This window comes from Cervus canadensis, chromosome 11 (assembly GCF_019320065.1).
Source record: "Cervus canadensis isolate Bull #8, Minnesota chromosome 11, ASM1932006v1, whole genome shotgun sequence".
NCBI lineage: Eukaryota > Metazoa > Chordata > Mammalia > Artiodactyla > Cervidae > Cervus > Cervus canadensis.
Genome location: NC_057396.1, coordinates 468,427 through 489,050, shown reverse-complemented (window position 1 = coordinate 489,050; position 20,624 = coordinate 468,427). Strand labels below are relative to the sequence as shown.

Genomic DNA, 20,624 nt, shown 5'->3' with positions numbered 1-20,624 from the left:
GTCCAGAAAGAGGAAAAATTGAACTGGAATTAAGACAGCATCTGTCTAATGTAAACATCTTAAAATAAGTCTTGTTATGGTATGATTTAGTCTCTCAGACTCTGGACCTCTTCACTAGCTCACCTGTACATATTAGGTAGGAAGAAGGTTTATACCGTGGCACCTGGCTGATTCTTGTGTTGCTGATGTCCCGTTGAAGTAGGGTTGGACAGTGCCTGACCTTGGACATTCAGTTAGCCTCTACTGCTTTCATTTGTGGCTCACGGACATGTCGTCTGTTCTTTCTTAGCTCATGCAGAGCCTCAAAGTCTCTCCCCCTCTATGATTCATTTCAAATCTAGCTGCATTTTATTCACTCAGCCCAACATGTCCACCTTGAAGTCTATGCTACTCTGTCCACAGTCAGAGAGCCCCTTCTAACAGTAACCCCACCTCCACCACCACTCTCTCAGGAATTCTGAAATTCATCAGAGCCACTCAGGGCAAGAAAATGAGAGCCTTAGCATTCACCTTTTTCTATCTTTTTTATTTCTAGTAACAATAAATACAAACAATATATATTCTTTTCTGAGATACATTTTAATACATTAATAATTATTTTATATAATTGAATTGTTTACTACATATTAACATGGTTAACATGGACCTGAAAAAAATGATTTTATTTCTCATAGCATATAGTAAATGCCCATATTCTACTAATAGAAAATGAAATAAATCACTTATGTATGCAAAGTTAAGTAGCTTTGCACAGTCTCCCCTGTGGGAAAAAGGTCACTAAAGTTATTATGTTCTTGTAGGGGAAACGGGGGTTGTGTGTCTACTAATGATACTTTCAGTCATTGTCTTATCTATTACTGCATTTGAAAGGAAACACAGAATTAAACATTATAATTAAAATTCAAGAACAAATAGTCCTTAAGCACTAAAAAAATTCAATGAATTACTTTGAAAGTATAATTTCACTTTCAAGTACCAAATATACATATGCAACACAACTATACAACCAACTATACATGTTCTCCAAATGTGGGCAATGTACTGTGTAATGCAATTTCATTCTCAAATAAAAAGTACTTCATTATTAATTTTTCCATATACTAACAAAGATATACAACATATACTAACAAAAAGTTGTATAAATTAGCTAACCCAGACTTTTAACATAAGGATATCAAGTATTACAAAAAGAATTAACACATACATTGATAACTAAAGTACAATGTGCAGCATTCTTAAATGTAAAATCCTAATGTAAATCAATTTTTTGTACATGAAAATTGCAAAATATGCAGTTGTCTAACCCATTCAGAAACAATAAAACTATAATAAATTTTGCTTCATATATTGGCTTGATAGAATGTTAGCTTATTAGATGCCTTATTAATATGCAAGCATTGTGCTAATTGCTAGGTCCAGAAATGATAATATCCCTACTCCTAAGAGTTTCCAATTAAATAAGATAGATATGTAAACAAGTATTTACACTACAACGTAATACTCAGAGAATTGTACTCTTTAAGTAATTTCGGCAACCTTGTTACCCCTGGAAACAACAACATAATTTGTTGAGCTAGTTAGTGACTGCTTTGGTTTCTATTTTTTGTATATGTTTTAGTCTTTCAGAAGTATTATTAAAATTCTGAAAACCATATCTAATGACAACAAAGACATTAAAATCTGGCTTCAGAATTCCTCTCCCAGGAAACATGTCTGTGATTATGTTGATAGTCAATAGAAGGAGAAACAGCAAGGCTCTAGCTCACACTGAGTTTATAAAAACTGATTAAGGGAATGAAGTGCTTGCTTTATTAGAAGATTATGCGATGCTCATCATGCTCAACACACCAAAAAAGCAACAGAGCTAGGATGGATTTTTCTGAGGCAAATGTACACGTAGAAGGTATGTAACCTTGGCCACTGTGGCAAGTTTTAAAGTGCTAAGCATTTGAACAAGAAGGAAAGTGAGAAGTGATTTTAGAGGAATGGAACACATGCTATTTCCAATACTTATGGAGACAGCAACCTAAAATCAAGGCCTGAAAGTTATTACAGGGAGGCAGAGTTGCTTTCAACCTTAGGAAGAACTTTCTAATAGAACTGTTTAAAAATGGAGGTACTGAGCACTTTACCCTGAAAGAACTGAATTAGAATTTGAAAGGAAAATCGTCTATCAAGGGTATTTTAGAATTTAGAGGGGTTTTCTATACAAGGCTGGAAGCTGTATTAGATTCTAAGGTTATCTTCAAGTTTGAATACGAATCTATGATTTAGAAAAGTTACCTCTTTATCAGTGTGTAATACCATGCTGTGATTAAAACCCCTATTTATAAATTTAATCATCTTAATCAAATATAAGTTATTTGTAAACATAGATTTTTAAAAATTAAAGATATCTTTCAAGTTATATAATCTTCATCTAGATTCACTACATATAGCTATATAGCTACATCTGCAGTGAAATAAGAACAATAATAATGCAGGACAAAATTTTAGGTAATGGTCTTTCAGTTTCTATTCACTGTAAAACAAACGTGCACTTATAGTAAACAGAAGGAGAAATCCCTATTAGCAGCTCACTATAAATGTCAACACCCTTTACAGAGTTTTTCCTAAGTGATTTAAAAAAAAAAAAAAAGAACGAATTTCCTTCAACAAGAATGCTCCTAAAATGATGTAATTTTATGACTCACATCTTACTGAAATCTTGAGTATGCAGACATTAAAAATCAAGTTACTCAGAATGCCTAAATGCTAAACAAACTGGAGGAAGCAATTAGTCAAAAGGCAGAAAAATATTACAATCAAAATGTGCAAATAAAACATAGAAATCTTTGGTATACTCCTGTGTAAGAATATATTTGGGCTAGTTCTCTGCCACATGCCAGTGTTTGATATTTAGTCTCATTCCAAATATGGCTTTATAAAGTGGAGTGAATTTTGTTATGTTGAACAGAAACTGGCTTCCTTATAAACTTTAGCCTTCGTTTTTAGATTGCTCTTAAGAGCTGCCCATTGGAAGGCATTTTTTGTTCTTACACATTCAATTCTAAATATATGGGTTTCCAAACACTGGATCCAATTAAACTGAGAGTGATGATCCAAAGTATATTCAACAATATATTTAACCATTACATTTACTGCTTCCAACTCTTAAACGATAAACAGATGTCTCCCTCTATATTTGACTCTGATTTTCAAGTCAGATGCCTTCTTTTAGGTACCCTGAACACATATTCAATTGCTCTTCTTGGTATCTGGGGAAAATGGAATCATGTTGCAGGATGTGGTTGCTCTCAAATATTCTGGCTTTCAAGAGTAACATATAATGAATACTGTTGTGATAAAGACTGCTTTCACTCCCCAAACCAACACTATTATATGAATGCAGTTAATTTGATTATGCAAATATTCTTCATACTGCTTTTGCTTCACAGGCAATAGATTAACAGGTGCTCTACATTATAAATCAAGTTTGAAGATAGTTCTGAGAATGTTAACTTTGATATCATATAAATGTTGAATTTAATTTTTTATGTTTAATAATGACACATAACTACTTTCAATTTTAGCGGACACTAGGATATTACAATACTGCAATTTTTTTTTGCATGCATAATCCATTTACCAGGACAAATGATAAAAAATTTGGAAATGTTACTTAGAATTTTGCTACAAGAATGAAAGCAATCTGGATAATGAGCTTAATTATTTTGTCTCTTACAATGCAGCAGACTGAAGGATGATAATGAAAGGAAAGGAAACTTTAAAGAAAAAAAAAAGACTAAGGGAAGAAGTCATAAAGGGGTATTGTTTTCTAATCTTACAGATAGGAAAAACGGCTCCTCCTGGGTAGCAGAATAGACTTGAAAGATCACTGAGACTTGCAAAAGATCGAGAATAGAGGGTCAGGCCAGAAATAACATATGTGGTTCTTGGTGAAGCCAAAGTGACTGGCAAGATCAGAATGATACCAGTTAACTCACTGACCATGCATACATGTGCCTAAGTTCCTTGAGGATTTTGAACACCCAGAACCATTTTTCAATAACCTTTCAGTAGATCAAATGAAAGTGTTCCCTTTACCAGATGATGCAAAATTGGAGACAACAAGATTAACTGCCAAGAGAGCCAAGCCCAGCACAGACTGCTATAATGTCAAGGAAAAAGAACAGTAAGTAAAGGAAGAGTTTGAGGTTTTATGACTAGACAGACTACTTTTTTAAGTTATAACTGATTAAGAACACTCAGGTACAGATGTAAAAGGGGTGACAGTAAGTGAAAAATGATCAACAAGTTTCCTGCAGCAATTGTGGAAACTAAGGCAAGAAAGCCTTGTGCATTGAAAAGTGTTTTAAATCAAATGCAGAGGGAGCTACTTATGCCTTGGTAACAAGAATACTTCTAGTAACATCAGGAACCAATGGCCGTGGTTGCTCTGTGACAACCCAGAGGGGTGGGGTGTGGAGGGAGGTGGGAGGAAGGCTCGAGAGGGAGGGGACGTATGTATGCCTATGGCTGACTCATGTTGATGTGGGGCAGAAACCATCACCACATCGTAATTATCCTTCAAGTAAAAATAAAATTTAAAAAAATCACTGGCCAGTGAAAAGAATGGTAGAAATCAAGATATAATAATGAAACAACATCAGGAAGGGATTCTATTTTGCTTTAGTTGCTCCTTTGTCGAAATATTTGTTTATATGTGTTTAAATTAACAATTTAGTCACCCACTGTGTTATGGTCTTTTTCAAATAACTTGTTTTCAAAGTGCCACATTCACACACAAAGCCTCCACTGAATTTTCTTTCTTTCTTACACACCCAACACACATATACACACCCACAGAGAGAGAGAGAGAGAGAAGGGCAGAGCCAACAAAGGTAGGTACGGAGGAAGTTACCAATTCTACAGAATTTTTATGCAACTATCATCTGATTACGGACCATCCCTGATTTTGGAATTGCATGATAATTTAGTCTAACATTCTGTTTCATTTTGAAAAATATATTTGAAATTTATGATTGTATAAATTTATATGGTAAAATAAAAGGACCTTCATTTAGGTATATTTCCACTTCTAAAGAATATTTACAACAGATTAACATTTACTACAGTGTATGGGAAACTTCATTTGATTCCAGAGAAATATAATCTACACATTACCTGAGATATAAATCAGGTCCTAAAACCTAAAATACCTGTATCGTTAAAACTGACTAAAGAAACATATCCTCTTACAAGGCAGAATCATCTTAGCTGAGAACAAGGATGATTCTCTTTCACTGTTTGGGTTAGAGATGATTAAACATTTAATAAGTTACAAGTTTCACATATCTACTATGAATACCAAGAGCCCAGTCACATTTTTAAATTAGTAAATAATTCACTATGAATAATTTGCTGAAGAAAACATACACAGCACTTTACAGAGGGTATACACCATCACAGAAAATTGACACGGTGCTAACTGAAGTGTTTAAATTTCTTACTGCAACTCAAATGTGTACATGCAAAAGCCTAAGAAATGCCAGCAATAGTGGTCCACTTATCTAGAGGTCAGATTTTCTATGTCCTCGCTTACATTGGGAGCCGGCAATGATATGGAAAAGTATTTTAGGACCACCATCCCAGAATCCAAGAACATCACTAAAAGGGTTACATGTCAAGATAAAATCAGGTCAGGTATAACTTGAACTGATTAAATAAATTAAGAAAGTTAATTTACTGAGCTTGAGCCAGAAAATAAAATACCTGTAAAAACTGAGACCAACTAACACTAAAAACTAATAGAATATGCAAATTTTAAGACATTTCAGTAACTGCCAACAGCATTACAGCACACTATACTCTTACTGAAGAGTTGAATCAAAAAATTAAAACATGTTTAGTGTACAGTTTTAGAAAGCTGGGGAAATACACTTCATTTCAGAAAATTTTCTGACTGAAAAATAGTGAAAGAAAAGAAAGGGCTTAAAAATAGCTAACCAATGATCAGAAAAAATAGTAATTCAACTACTCTTATACCTGTAGTAACAAGATAGGATTCTCACCTTTAATATATTTTACACTTCATATAATATAGTATAAATAAGTCATTTTTACTATCTAAAGAGACTTCTCCCATTTACATTGTACAGTTCTGTGAAGTGTGATTTGTTTTTCTGTCATGGATAAAGTACTTTAAGAATCAAAACATCAAAGCCTGAGTTTTACTTACATATGAAAATACTAATATCCTAGATTCTCCAAGATTAAATTAAATACAGTTTTTGGTAAAATGTATTGTGTATTTTAAAGTTTCTGGGAACTGCTAATTCATATATAGTATACATTCATAGTATTTCTCTAATATGGTATACATTCACAGTAATTCTCTTATAGAAGGTGTATTTTATCTTACTAAGCTGTAAAGACCTTTTTACCAATAATTAAAGTTAATAAATTTACTGCAGGCTTCTAGAACTGCAATTGCTTTAGAATGTCTAATCATACACAACTTTTAGAAATGATTAGAAAACCATGGGTCTCTGTATTTATTAAACTGAATCACTTGGCAGTAAAATTCAGTTAAGGCTCTTGGCATTGGTGAAACTTCTTCCCACTCAGACCTGCTGCTGTGGTAGACCTGAACTTCATCTGTGATTTCATCTGGTGCATAATCACCACCTAATATATAAATTTTATCTTCAATTCCAACTGCACCTGCATTGAAGCCTGCACATTCAAAAGATCCTTCACCCTTCCAAACACAAGTATCTGGACAAAAACTATAAACCTTATAAGTGGAAAGGTCACATATATAGAGTGTGCAGTTTACTGGGACAGCTTTAATTAATGTTGCATGAAAAAACTGCCCAAACTCTGCTACTAGTTCAGACCACTGATCAGTTGTAGCATTGTAGTTGAAAAAGCAATCAAGTGATGGGTTAAAAGCATCTGTAATTTCTACCTCTGATCCAAGAACATAAATTACATTTTGGCATGCACTTGCTTCAGGATAGTATATGCCCCTGGGTAATGGGCTAACAGACACCCATTCTTTGGAAAGAGGATTGTAAGATTCAACATCTAAGAGACTTTTAATGTCCTGAGATCCTCTAGTTTTTCCACCTATGACAAATAATTTATTGAGAGCCATAACTGATGTATGCATGGTTCTTGGTGTTTTCATAGTTGATACCAGGAAAAAATCATTTTTGACTGGACAGTAGCACCAGGTTTGATCAGTGGCATCATGATATGATTCTGCAATATGAAGCCGAACTGTTCTACAACATGGCCCTTTGCAACCACCTGTCAAGAATATTTTCTCCCCGTAACTAGATAGACTAGATCCGGGCAAATCAATCAGGTGTGACTGTGGCAGTATCTTCCATGAATCACTTTTAATATTATAGCAAAATGTATATTGAGCTTCTCCATTTTCCTCAGTTTTGTGAACAAATATGTATTTTTCAGTTGTGGATGGTCGAGCATCAGGGAAAAGTCCACCAGAACCTTGCACACACTTAATTGCATCCATGATTATGTCAAAACAGTTTGTGCTTTTGAGTAAACACTCTTCATTGAGTAGACAATCTTGAAGTGTCTCCTCAGATAACTGACATAATCTTACTTTTTTAATCAAATAAGGCAGATGTTTTTGCCTTGATTCTAAGTTATGTTTAGTCCAACTAAGGACAACTTTCAGTACAGTTTCTTCTTCAGGAACATCTAATTCATCTGATTCCAGACACTTTTGCAGTACTCCAAAATTCATCTCTAAGAAATCACTGGATTTAAATAATAAAGAAAAGTGATGTTGGACAAAGTATAAAGCATGGTCAAACAAACGGGCAGAACCATAGCTATCTGATATAGATAATAACTGTAAACAATTGACAAGATTAATACTTTTTATTAAAAAGTCACTGCAAGCTTTGGATAGGAAGGAAACTTGAAGAAATGATGACAACTGGAAGAACATTTCCACATTATCATCTGTTATCTTTGTTTTTCCAGTATAGGCATAATCAAGAAATGCTTTTACTGCTTTGGAGGACAAATTAGTAATGGTAACACTTCCACCATCTCTTTCTTTCATGTTTACTTCAAACATAGCCCTGCAAAAATGAAGAACACAGAAGAACAAATAAACAGGAATATTTTATTCCAAGATAATTTTCAATATGACCTTAAAGAAGTTTCCTTCAGTCTTAGGTTGATATAAAATATATTTACAAAATACATTTTTAAAGCATCCTAATAAATTGAGACCATATTATTTATCTATAAAATACACATATTACACAATATCACACTGAAAAATATATAGATCACAGCTAAGCCATAGCAATGAATCCAAAGGCTATCAAAAGATTCAAATTTTGTGTCTGACTTGATGTTCTTATATATTATTCATAAAACTGGGGTAAAATCTAATGGCTGAATTTATTTACCTATGGGTTAATTTAGTATCAACTCTGCAAGTGATAACTAAAATTACTTAAAATATAGGATAAACTTACATATACATTATCCCACCTGGTAAAATTGATACCATTCTAAGAAACTGGGAACATTTTTGGCTCATTTTAAGCAAAAATATAAACTATTTGGAAATGTTTAGGCAGGATATATTTCACAACTGGCTTTGGTAAGAACAATATTGCCATCCATCCTTAATTAACTTTATATCCAGAGTTACTAATTTTTACACTTTAAACAAACCCATTAGGATGGTGTTCAGTAGAACTGCAAATAAAAATTAAGGTTAAAGAAGAAAGAGCTACACAAAGAACTAAAGACTGCCAGTTGAACATTCATTAAGACTAAAGATCATCTGACTTTGGGCCTGGTTTAACACTGGTTTGTTTTTGTACCAGTACTGTCCAGGATACCTTTGTGAGCAGTGCCCAAGTACTCTGCAGGCATGCTTAGTTGGTTAGTGTGTTAGACTCTATGCAACTCCATGGACTGTAGCCCGTCAGCCTCCTCTGTCCATGGGATGTCCCAGGTAAGAATACTGGGGTGGGTTGCCATTTCTTCCTCCAGGGTATCTGCCCAACCCAGGTTTCAAACCCACATCTCCAGCACTGCAGGTGGATTCTTTACCATCTGAGCTATGAGGGAAGCCCCCAAGTAGTACTCTGAGGGAAAACTAAATTTCATTATTAAAGCCTATTCTAGAGAGTAACTAAAGCTACTAAAGAAACACTAGTGTCCACCTGAAAAATAAGAGGAGGCTTCCAAATACAGAACACTCCTTAGGAAAATGATGATAAAGTCCCTTTCTACTAGGGATATTCAATACTTCTTAATATAATAACAAATAAACATGGTTACAAAAATTTATACATGTTCCACATTGTGCAGGATATTTCAATAATGTGATCAACTTAGAAACATTAACCTGTGGTGATAATTGTATTAGATTATTAAGATATTTATAGTCAGTTTAAGTTAATAATAAGAGCGTGGCCTCTAGAACAGGCCTGCCTTATTAATAACTGTGTGACCTTGGGGAGGTAACAACTTAATCATACTTCAAATTCTTCTGAAAATGGGGATACTAGGAGTACCTATGCCACCGAGTTATGAGAGGAACAACTAAGCTAACTACTGCAAAATATTAGCTGTTATCAGAGTAGGAAATGGCAACCCACTGTAGTATTCTTGCCTGAAAAACTCCATGGACAGAGGAGCCTGGAGAGCTACAGACCATGGGGTTGCATAGCAACTGAGCACTGAGCATATCAGCTGTTACTATCATTTTAAGGAAGAAGTTTTCTAAAATCGTATGCATTTCTAATTTACCATCAGCTTCCACATTGTCTCTGAGAAGACACATGTAATATCATATTTCTATACTTCATCCTATTCATCTTTAAAGTATTCAGTTAACTTCTATCTCAAATTTACTGTGTTATCATAAACTGGTTATATAATAGTGTGCTTCCTTTTGAATCTTGTCTCCAGGGACTTTACATTTCAATCATAATTTTCATTTTCCAAAAACATTATAAAGGGCAGTTACCATGCACTGTGTGCTTTTCTGCTATGTTTAATTTTATATACCCCAATATTCCTGTAAGTTTATAGCCCAATACTCCAGTGAGTTTGATCATAACACAAAATTATGAATTAGTGGCCTTAGCTACAAGAGTGTAAATTATACAGACCTTCTAACTACTTTTGTAAACATTTTTATGTGAACTATATACTCATTTAGTAAAATATTATATATCATAAAAGATTCAGGTCATTATAAAACCATCATTTGTTTTACTTCAGAACAGGTACAAATTTTAAAAAACATTGTTTTAACAATAATTTTTAAAAATTGAAAACAGATCCCTAAAAAGCTAAGCAGTAGGCATAACTCCAACATAAAGAGTAGAGGACTGCCAATTCAAATACTCACATGAACTTCTTATTGTGTTAACATGAAAACTTTATAAGGAAATAAGACTGCATGTTCAAACCAAAATTTCCATTTTTTGGCTAGATTTGGAAATAATTTCAGCTAAAAAAAATTCAGCTAATGATAATAATAATAAATAATAATAAATTCAGCTTAATAACAATTTAATTCAACAATAATAACTGAAAGTAGTGGACACTAATCAATTGTTGTTATTTAGTCTCTATGTAGTGAGTAGTGTCTGACTCACTGCAACCCCATGGACCATAGCCCACCAGGCTCCTCTGTCCATGGGATTTCCCAGGCAGGAATACTAGACTGGGTTGACATTTCCTTTTTCCAAAGATCTTCCCCACCGAGGGACTGAACCTGTCTTTCCTGCATTGGCAGGTGGGTTCTTTACCACCAAGACACCAGGGAAGACTGACCTAATCATTGCATATATGTTATTTCATTCAACTCTCATTAATGACTTTATGAACTAGGCCCTTTTGTCTTATCCTAATTTTTTTTTACAGGAGAAGGCAATGGCACCCCACTCCAGTACTCTTGCCTGGAAAATCCCATGGACGGAGGAGCCTGGTAGGCTGCAGTCCATGGGGTCGCGAAGAGTCGGACACGACTGAGTGACTTCACTTTCACTTTTATGCATTGGAGAAGGAAATGGCAACCCAATCCAGTGTTCTTGCCTGGAGAATTCCAGGGATGGGGTCACACAGAGTTGGACACAACTGAAGTGACTTAGCTTAGCAATTTTTTTACAAATAAAGAAACTGAAGCATAAAGAGGCTAAGTTACCTAAGTTCAGTCTAATAAGTGGTGGATCTGGAATTTAGATTTAGGGCATGTGCATTAAGAGGCCAAATACTTACCTATTATACTGTACTGCTTTCTCTAATGAAGAGGTGATATGAAGGATAAGGGAACAAAAAGAGTTCCTTGGAAGAAAAACTGAATTCAAGAGGAGGTGGAAAGAAACTAGTGGAACCTGAAAATGGGCGAGCATAAGGCCAGTCAGGGCCCCAGTGAAGGCTGAAGAAGAATAACTTACGTTACTTGAGAGAAGAAATGAAAAGAATACATAAAGACATATAGTCTAGTTAGGCAAAAAGCTAGTAAAAGGTGTAGTTCCTCTTGTCCTCAGTAAACTGTGATGTAGCACTGAGCCACTGCTCTCAAATTCAAAGCAGGAAACCCTAGAGAAACTGGTGTTTAGTGACTTCCACTGGTGGTCACGTGGATAAGACTCTACGCTTTCAATGCAGAGGGCACGGTTTGATTCCTGGTCAGGGAACTAAGATCCCACATGCCACATAGGGCAATCAAAAAGAAAAAAGGTGAAAAGAAGTGTTTAGTGAGTAGTAGATATCAATAAACTTGCTGAATGAAGTACAACCTATAAGATTTAATCTTGACAATAAGGGTATGGCTTAATTATATGTTGGTAGTAAAACAAGAGTTAAATTAAGGATTAAAACCAGTATAAGTTAACTTGTATCTAGATGTTTTTATATCCTATATCTTGCTCTTTTTTATCAAGTTTGTTAGAGATTTAAACTCTGCTTACTTAGAATTGCTTCTAAAACTGAACTTAATGCAAAATACTGCAATTAGGATTTAAGTTTATTAAAGTATGACTAGGAGGGCTGAAGGTTAGGATGTCAGCAAGAGAGGTTTGCCTGTCTGATGAATAGGTCTCAGAGGTATTACCTTCATACAGTTACCACAATATTAAGGTCATGTGTCTGACCCTTAACCACAAAGAATCAGAAACCCACTGTCATCATAGTGAATTCTAACAATGTTATGACTAGCGCATTCCTTGTAGGATGATCTACTTAGGGAACCGAATTATACTCAGAATTAGAATAAGAAGAAGTTGAGTGTTCTCCAGAAATGGCTCTGGAAGTTTTCCCCATTTTAGGACGATCCAGGCTAAAGAGAAGAGAAACTCTCCACATTAGAGTCCCTCTTCCCTGGATAATCCATGGTATACAACCCATGTCCAAAATGTATTTTTTTCTCAGATGCCTCATTTTCTTTGAGCTTGGCTTCCATTTCTGCTCAGTCTATCCTTTCCTCTTTTGCCAAATTATACAGTGCAGGGGACCTTCCAAACAAAACTGACCCCACATCAAAACAATTTTTTTTTCCCCCAGAACAATAAGGACTAGTGTTTAACTCTGGGAAATCCTAGCCTGGGAAGACTTGAGATTTTAAAAAGGTAGTCTTATATTTTCATATTAAAAAAAATCATTAGTTAATCTAGGTTCTAAGTATCTCTTTTTAAGTATTAAAGATTACTATTCCGTGCTCTGTAGGGGAAAAATTGAGTTACAGTCATAAAAATAACTTAATTAGTGGTATCATAAAGTCTGAGGGATAGATAGACAAGGTAAAGTACCTGAAAAAGTCACTGCATGCTGCTAACACACAACGATGACATGGGATTATTTCATCTTTCATGATTATTTTGAAATCATAAAAGATATTTTGTTCTCGAAAATTCTGTAGTATACTTAAGATTTTCTGTCCATGATCTTCTGACACAAGGAAGTTGTTTTTCTTCTCAGATGGAATTCCATTACATGAGCCTTTTTGTTTGAAATCATATGAATTATCCATAGCCACTTCTATCTGTTCTTAGAACTAGAAGGAAAAAAAAAACAAATCACTGATTTAGCAGAGTCTTAATGAATTTTCAGATCTAAAATTTGCCCTCTTAGTGTAAATCACAAAAAAATGCTCATTAAAAACAATCATAATGGTAAATCTTGTCCCACACACTTGTTTTCATGACATTTAACAGTAAATTCCTTTTAAATTTTTATAAATATTGAGTTCACTGAAATAAAAAGCATGTTATTTAGGGATAAAGTTCAAGGCTGTATAATTGCATTAAATAGCACCATTACAAGTTGTATTAAAAACTGACATAGAATCTGACTACATGTCTAGCCTTGTTACATATAAGAGGTATTGCTTTTATAAGCAGGTATCATTTGAGTATCTATCCAACACACCCCTCTCCGCTCCCATCCTATTCCTTCTGGTAGCAAATCAGATGTCAAAATGTTGATATTGAAGCACAGGTATATGTCTTCTGGGATTACACTTTTAAAAAACTGGTTGAAAAACAAAAAGGTGTTAAATTAACTGGTTATAGCCTTTAGTAAGGAAAGAAAAGTCAACATTGGTTCAAGCTCTCCTATTTGAAAGCAGGAAAGCCTTTTAAACGAGGTCAGAAATCCAAGATAGTTGAAGGCCAGATTAACTGTGACTTTCCCAAACCGCAAATTTAGTTTTGAGCATAAAAGTTTATAGCACAAAAAGCAAGAAAGTAGGAAACAGACAGACAGTAAGACTGGGATCTAGGTGAGTCAGAGAAATAGGAAACCTTGATTCCTTAGCATACTTCTGTTCTGGTTATTTATTGCTTTGCAAATCACCCCAAAACTTAGTGGCTTAAGACAACTTATTCTCTTATGGTTCTGCAGGGTTAGATGCAGCTGCTTATTTGCAGGCTTTCATATGGTCAGTCAGGTGGCAGCTCTGGCTGAAGGCCTGACTGGGTCAGGGTCAGGTGGCAGCTCACCTGAAGGCCTAACTAACCTGGGTGAGAGGTCGCGTACGATTTCCTCACTCACATCTCCTTCAGATGGGATGGACAGCCAGAACAGACAGGGCTCTCTCCCTTTTGATGCACTCTATCTAGGTGACTAGCTTCATACTTCCTCACAGCATGGCAGTCTCGGGGTAAGCTAGACTTCTTACATGGTAGCTGTGTTCTAGAGGAGGAGTTTCAAGCCCAAGTGAAAGCTAGACGCTGGAGAAGTAGTCTGAATTGTCCTACAACATCAACCAAAGCTTCATTCTAAGACTGAGACAATCATCTCTGTGTTATCCAAAATGTAAGCATTAGCCATGTATACCAATTTGCATTTAAACTATTTAAAATTAAATAAAAATTAAAAGTTTAGTTCCTTGGTCTAGCCATATTTTAAGTAGTCAGTAGCTATATGTAATACGATGGTTACTTTTATGTGTCAACTTAATTGGGCCATGGGTGTACACAGATATTTGGCTAAACATTGTATCTGGGTATGTCTGTGAAGGTGTCTTTGGATGAGACTAACATCTGAATTAGCAGACTGAGGAAAGCAGGTTGCTTTACTTAATGTGAATGGAACTCACCGAATCCATTAAAGGCCTGCAAAGAACAAAAGGTCCAGAATGAAAGAATTTTTTCTCTCTGCCAGATTGTGTTTGAGTTGGAGTATCAGACTTCTTCCTTTGTACTAAAACTTGGATTACAACTTTACTGCTAGTTTTACTACTAGAACCAGTTTTCTGATGTTAGGACTGCTCAGATTCCATGAGCATATAAGCCAACTCTACAGAGTAAATCAATCTATCTATCTTCCCTCCAATTGGCTCTGTTTCTCTGGAGAACACTAATACATGTGGCCAATGGTTACTGTAGTGTATTGTATTATACAGCAAATAAGGAGTATTTTCATCATCACAGAAAGTTACTGACTAGCTGATGTACTGTAAAATAATGTGCCTGTGTTAAGAGTGTGTGTGCACACATGTGCAGGAGGCAGTAATATGATGCAATTTGCAGTAAGTATTGGAAAAATAAGTTACCTGCAGTCATTTTGTGAGCAGTGTTCTGAGTAACTATAAGGAGGGAGATATATTAAGAATGAAGGTGGGAGTGAACTTCTGTGGAAATGAAAGAATATGGAAGTCAAATAGGTAGAGATGAAAAAAGGGAAACTTTCAAAAACAGTATCTTTAAGGGTATAAAAAATGGATGCCCCATTCTGCAGATTTAGGTACAGGATCATGACATATAATAAATTGAGGATTCCTGTAGTAAATTTCCATTTTCACTTCTGTGCATGCTACACATGCTTTAATATATTGCCAGTATGCAAAGAGTTTCAAATTGGGTGATTACAGGTCTTGGGAAGTAGAATTGTTTCTGATTCTGACAAAATGCCTCACTTTCTGAGTGCCTCCAGGTTCGATGTTATTACCAAATGTTGTAAATCTGAATTTAGGAAAATTCCAAATCAGCTCCTTACAAGTTGGAAGGCACAGTAATGATGAGAAATAGCTCTGGAAAAAAACATATTCAAGGAATGGTTCTAAATGTGAGTGCCAATAGTCACGGTTTTTACTCTAGCCAGGTCAAAGCTTTGTTTCCAGGTTGCTATTGTTTTCTCTCTGACCCCCAAATCTTAGAACCTTACTGTCGCCATCTAGGAAATAAAGTCTCAAAGGACATTACTGGTTTCAAATTTCTAAGATCAAACAAAGCAGATGCACAACACACAATACGAAGGAACAAATGGTGAATTTGTTCTGCCACTCTCCTTTAGAGAGATGCTACAAGCATCTGATGGAACTGCAGCTGCTAACAAATCATGAAAAAAAATCACAAGAAGGGAGAGAAAGAAGGTCAAGTATCACCCAAATTCATCATCAGCAACCACGTCTATTCTGTGAGACAGCATCTCCAACTGTTTCTCTAGCCCATGGACTACCAAGACTCCCTGAAACCCTCTCAGGAGTCTGTGAAATTAAAACTATTTTCATACAAACATTAAGTAGTTATTTTTCTCACTATTCTGACACTTGCACTAATGGAACAAAAGAAATGTGAATGAAATTGCTACCATCAAGGAATACACCTATTTATTGTATTCTTCACCCCAAGCACTCGGAAGGGGGGAAAAGTCAACTTCACTTAAAATTGTCCATAGTAAAGTGCTAAAAATTCCAGATTTTATTAAAGCTTGCTCCTTAAGGATACATCTTCTTAATTCCGTGTGACAAAATGGGAAGTCCATATAGAGCACTTCTGCTATGTGCCCAAGAACTACACCATCTTGAGGAAAAGCACGGATGCAGCTACCATTTATACGGAACGTCAAATAACAGACACATTATGACTATTCTATCTTAGGTATCTGGCAGATACTCTCAAAAGTAAAGGAAAGAGAGCCTGCCATTTTGAGGGAAAGAACTGAGAATATTTGTTGTCAATATAATTGAGCTTACAAACAAATAAACACAAAGAATGAAGTGTCATAAAGGGAGAAAGATAATAAGAGGCTTGGGAGCAGTTCCAAAGAAACGTAAGACAGAAAACAGTTGTATTAGAGTTCTTCAGAGAAAAAAAACCAATAGGCCATATATTTGGCTATAAGCCTATTTTATATATATATAAAACTACTGGTAAGCTGGAATCAAGATTGCCGGGAGAACTACCAATAACCTCAGATATGCAGATGACACCACCCTTATGGCAGAGAGTGAAGAGGAACTGAAAAGCCTCTTGATGAAAGTGAAAGAAGAGAGTGAAAAAGTTGCTTTAAAGCTTAACGTTCAGAAAACTAAGATCATGGCATCTGGTCCCATCACCTCATGGGTGTTTCCCATGAGGTGGGGAAACAGTAGAAACAGTGTCAGACTTTATTTTTTTGGGCTCCAAAATCACTGAGGATGGTGACTGCAGCCATGAAATTAAAAGACGCTTACTCCTGGGAAGGAAAGTCATGACCAACCTAGATGGCATATTAAAAAGAAGAGACATTACTTTGCCAACAAAGGTCCGTCTGGTCAAGGCTATGGTTTTCCAGTGGTCATGTATGAATGAGAGAGTTGAGAGTTGGGACTGTGAAGAAAGCTGAGCACTGAAAAATTGATGCTTTTGAACTGTGGTGTTGGAGAAGACTCTTGAGAGTCCCTTCAACGGCAAGGAGATCCAACCAGTCCATCCTAAAGGAGATCAGTCCTGGGTGTTCATTGGAAGGACTGATGCTGAAGCTGAAAGTCCAATACTCTGGCCACCTCATGTGAAGAGTTGACTCATTGGAAAAGACCCTGATGCTGGGAAGGATTGAGGGCAGGAGGAGAAGGGGACGACAGAGGATGAGATGGCTGGATGGCATCACTGACTCGATGGGCATGAGTCTGAGTAAACTCCGGGAGTTGGTGATGGACAGGGAGGCCTGGCGTGCTGCAATTCATGGGGTTGCAAAGAGTCAGACATGACTGAGCGACTGAACTGAACTGAACTGATATGTGCTATATTTGTGTGGGTTGTGTGTGTATATGTATGTGCGTGTATGTAAATATAGCATATATGCACATAAATGCACATAATTGGTTCACAAAGTTGTGGGGTCCCAAGATTAAGGTTGGCTAGTCAGAGACTCAGAACAGCCAATGGTGTAGTTTCACTTTGAATTCAAAGGCCTAAGAACCAGGACAGCTGATGGTGTCAATTCTACTCTGAAAGCTGGCAGGCTGGAAACCTAGGAAGAGATTATTTTTCAGTTCAAGGCCAAAGGCAGAAAATGACTAATGTTCTATTCAGGTCTTCAATTGACTGGATGAGGCCCACATGCATTAGAAGTGGCAATAATTTACCCAGTCTATCTACTCAAGTGTTAATCTTATCCAGAAACACCCTCAGAGACATACCCAGAATAACCATCTGACCAAATGTCTGGGCACCCAGTGCCAAGTCATCACAACAGTGCAAACAGTGCAAATCTTAAGAATGTTGATAATATCCGATCTAGGATGCAAAAGAATATTCCAAGTTAGAGTGGGCTACAGAGAAAATCATCAGAATGGTGCAAATCTGTACTTAAGACTGTTGAGGTTAATTCCCTAGTAGTCCAGTGGTTGACTCTGCTTTCACTGCTGGGTCCTGGGTTCAATCCTTGGTGAGGAACTAAGATTTCCCCAAGCCGTATGTTGCAGCCAAACAAAACAACAACAAAAAAGAATGTTGGTAACATCTGATCTAGGATAAAAACATATTCCAAGTTAGAGCAGGGTATGAAATCTTTCTACCAATAATAATATATGGCTATTGTTTCAATGGTAATTTCTTACCTCACAAGGCATACTTCTTAAGTCACCTGTAAAACTATGTTTATAAAATATGCATGTTTTTCCTCCTTTTCTAATAACTACAAAATCACAGAAGACACAGGTGAAAAAGTTCTAGAGCTGAGAAAAAACATAAAAAGAACAGGGAGAGAAATGGAGGAAAACTAATTGGGAGAGATGGTGGAAGCCATAGGAGGAGAATTTCAAAAATGAAGTAGCTCCCATATAATCAAAGGCTGAAAAAGTTTAGGTAAGGTAAGGACTGAAAAGAAGTCACTGATGGTTTGAGGGTGGGATAGGGAGAGGCCAGATTATAGTGGTTTTAAGAGAGGATAATGAACATATTTTATATAAAGTTTTTTTTAAGTTCAGTGAGGTTGGAACAAGAGGACCATGTATATTCTTGGGAATTTTGTTTTGCTTAGATGGGAGAAATTTAAGCATGCAAATACACTGAGAAGAAAGGGGGGAAAGTGGAGGAAAAATTTTTATGATTACAGCAATCTAAATTAAGCACATTTTATTGTTATTCTTCAGTCAAAAGTTGAATCTGACACTTTGCAACCACATGGAACACAGAACTCCAGACTTCCCGGTCCTTCACTATCTCCCAGACTTTGCTCAAATTCAAATGCAGTGAGTCGGTGATGATATCTAACCAACTCATCCTCTGCTGCCCCGTTCTGCTCCTGCTGTCAATCTTTCCCAGCATCAGTGTTGTTTCCCGTGAGTCAGCTTTCCCATCAGGTGGCCAAAGTATTGAAGCTTCAGCTTCAACATCAGTCTGAATGAATATTCAGGACTGATTTCCTTTAGGATTGACTGGCTTGATCTCCTTGCTGTCCAAGGGACTCTCAGGAGTCTTCTCCAGCACAATTTAAAAGCATCAATTTTTCGGTGATCAGCCTTCTTTATGGTCCAACTCTCACATCGGGACATGACTACTAGAAAAACCATAGCTTTGACTAGACATCCTTTGTTGGCAAAGTGATGTCTCTGCTTTTTTAATATGCTGACATGTTTATGACAGCTTTTCTTACAAGGAGCAAGCATCTTTTCATTTCATGGCTGCAGTCTCAGTCCACAGAGATTTTGGAGCCCAAGAAAATAAAACCTGTCACTGCCTCTACTTTTTCCCCTTCTATTTGCCATGAAGTGATGGGACCAGAAGCCATGTTCTTAGGTTTTTTCAATGTTGAGTTCAAGCCAGCTTTTTCACTCTCCCCTTTCACCTTCATCAAGAGGCTCTTTAGTTCCTTTTCACCTTCTGCCATTAAGAGTGGTATCATCTGCATATCTGAAGTTGCTGTTTCTCCAGGGAATCTTGATTCCAGTTTGTAAGTCATCGCCCACCACTTCTTATGATGTAGTCTGCATAGAAGTTAAATAACCAGAGAGACATACAGACTTGTCCTGTTCCTTTCCCAAATTTAAATCAGTCAGTTGTTCCATGACTGGTTCTAACTGTTGCTTCTTGACCTGCATATAGGTTTCGCAGGAGACAGGTAAGGTGGTCTGTTATTCCCATCTCTATAAGAATTTTCAACAGCTTGTTGTGATCTACATAGTCAAAGGCTTTAACATAGTCAAAGAAAAAATATGTGAGGTTTTTTTTTTTTCTGGAATTCCCTTGCCTTCTGCATGATCCAACGAATGCTGGCAATTTGATCTCTGGCTCCTCTGCCTTTTCTAAATGCAGCTTGTACATCTGGAAGTTCTCGGTTCATGTACTAATGAAGCCTACCGTGAAGGATTTTGAGCAGAACCCTATTAGCATGTGAAATAAGCACATCTGTACAGTAGTCTGAATCTTCTTTGGCTTGCCCTTCTTTGGGATTGCAATGAAAACTGAACTTTTCCAGTCCTGAGGCCACTGCCGAGTTTTTCAAATTTGCTGACATGTTGAGTGCAGCACTTTGACACCATCAACTTTTAGGATTTGAAATAGCTCAGTTGGAATTCCATCACCTCCACTAGCTTTGTTCACAGTGATGCTTCCTAAGGCCCACTTCACTTCACACTCCAGGATGTCTGACTCTAGGTGAGTGATCACACCATTGTGGTTATCTGGGTCACTAAGATCTTTTTTGTATAGTTCTTCTGCGTATTCTTGCCACCTTTTCTTAATCTCTTCTGTTTCTGTTATGCCCTTACCGTTTCTGTCCTTTATTGTACCCATCTTTCTATGAAATGGGCCCTTGATACCTCCAATTTTCTTGACAAGATCTCCTTTCCATCCAATTGTTTTCCTCTATTTCTTTGCACTGTTTATTCAGGAAGGCCTTCTTAACCCTCCTTGCTA

At 36.3% G+C, this 20,624-nt stretch overlaps 1 protein-coding gene across 1 annotated transcript in view; it reads right to left on the bottom strand.

Moving 5' to 3' along the window:
• Window positions 1-487: 487 nt before the first annotated feature.
• KBTBD3 (kelch repeat and BTB domain containing 3) overlaps window positions 488-20,624 on the bottom strand; it is a 56,582-nt gene continuing 36,445 nt past the window's right edge. Inside the window, exons 2-3 of the mRNA XM_043482127.1 lie at window positions 12,810-13,054; window positions 488-8,105 (exon numbers count right to left, since the gene is read on the bottom strand). Of these exons, the coding sequence (XP_043338062.1) occupies window positions 6,503-8,105; window positions 12,810-13,030 (1,824 nt within the window). The 5' untranslated portion in view covers window positions 13,031-13,054 and the 3' untranslated portion in view covers window positions 488-6,502. The remainder of the gene's footprint in view (window positions 8,106-12,809; window positions 13,055-20,624) is intronic.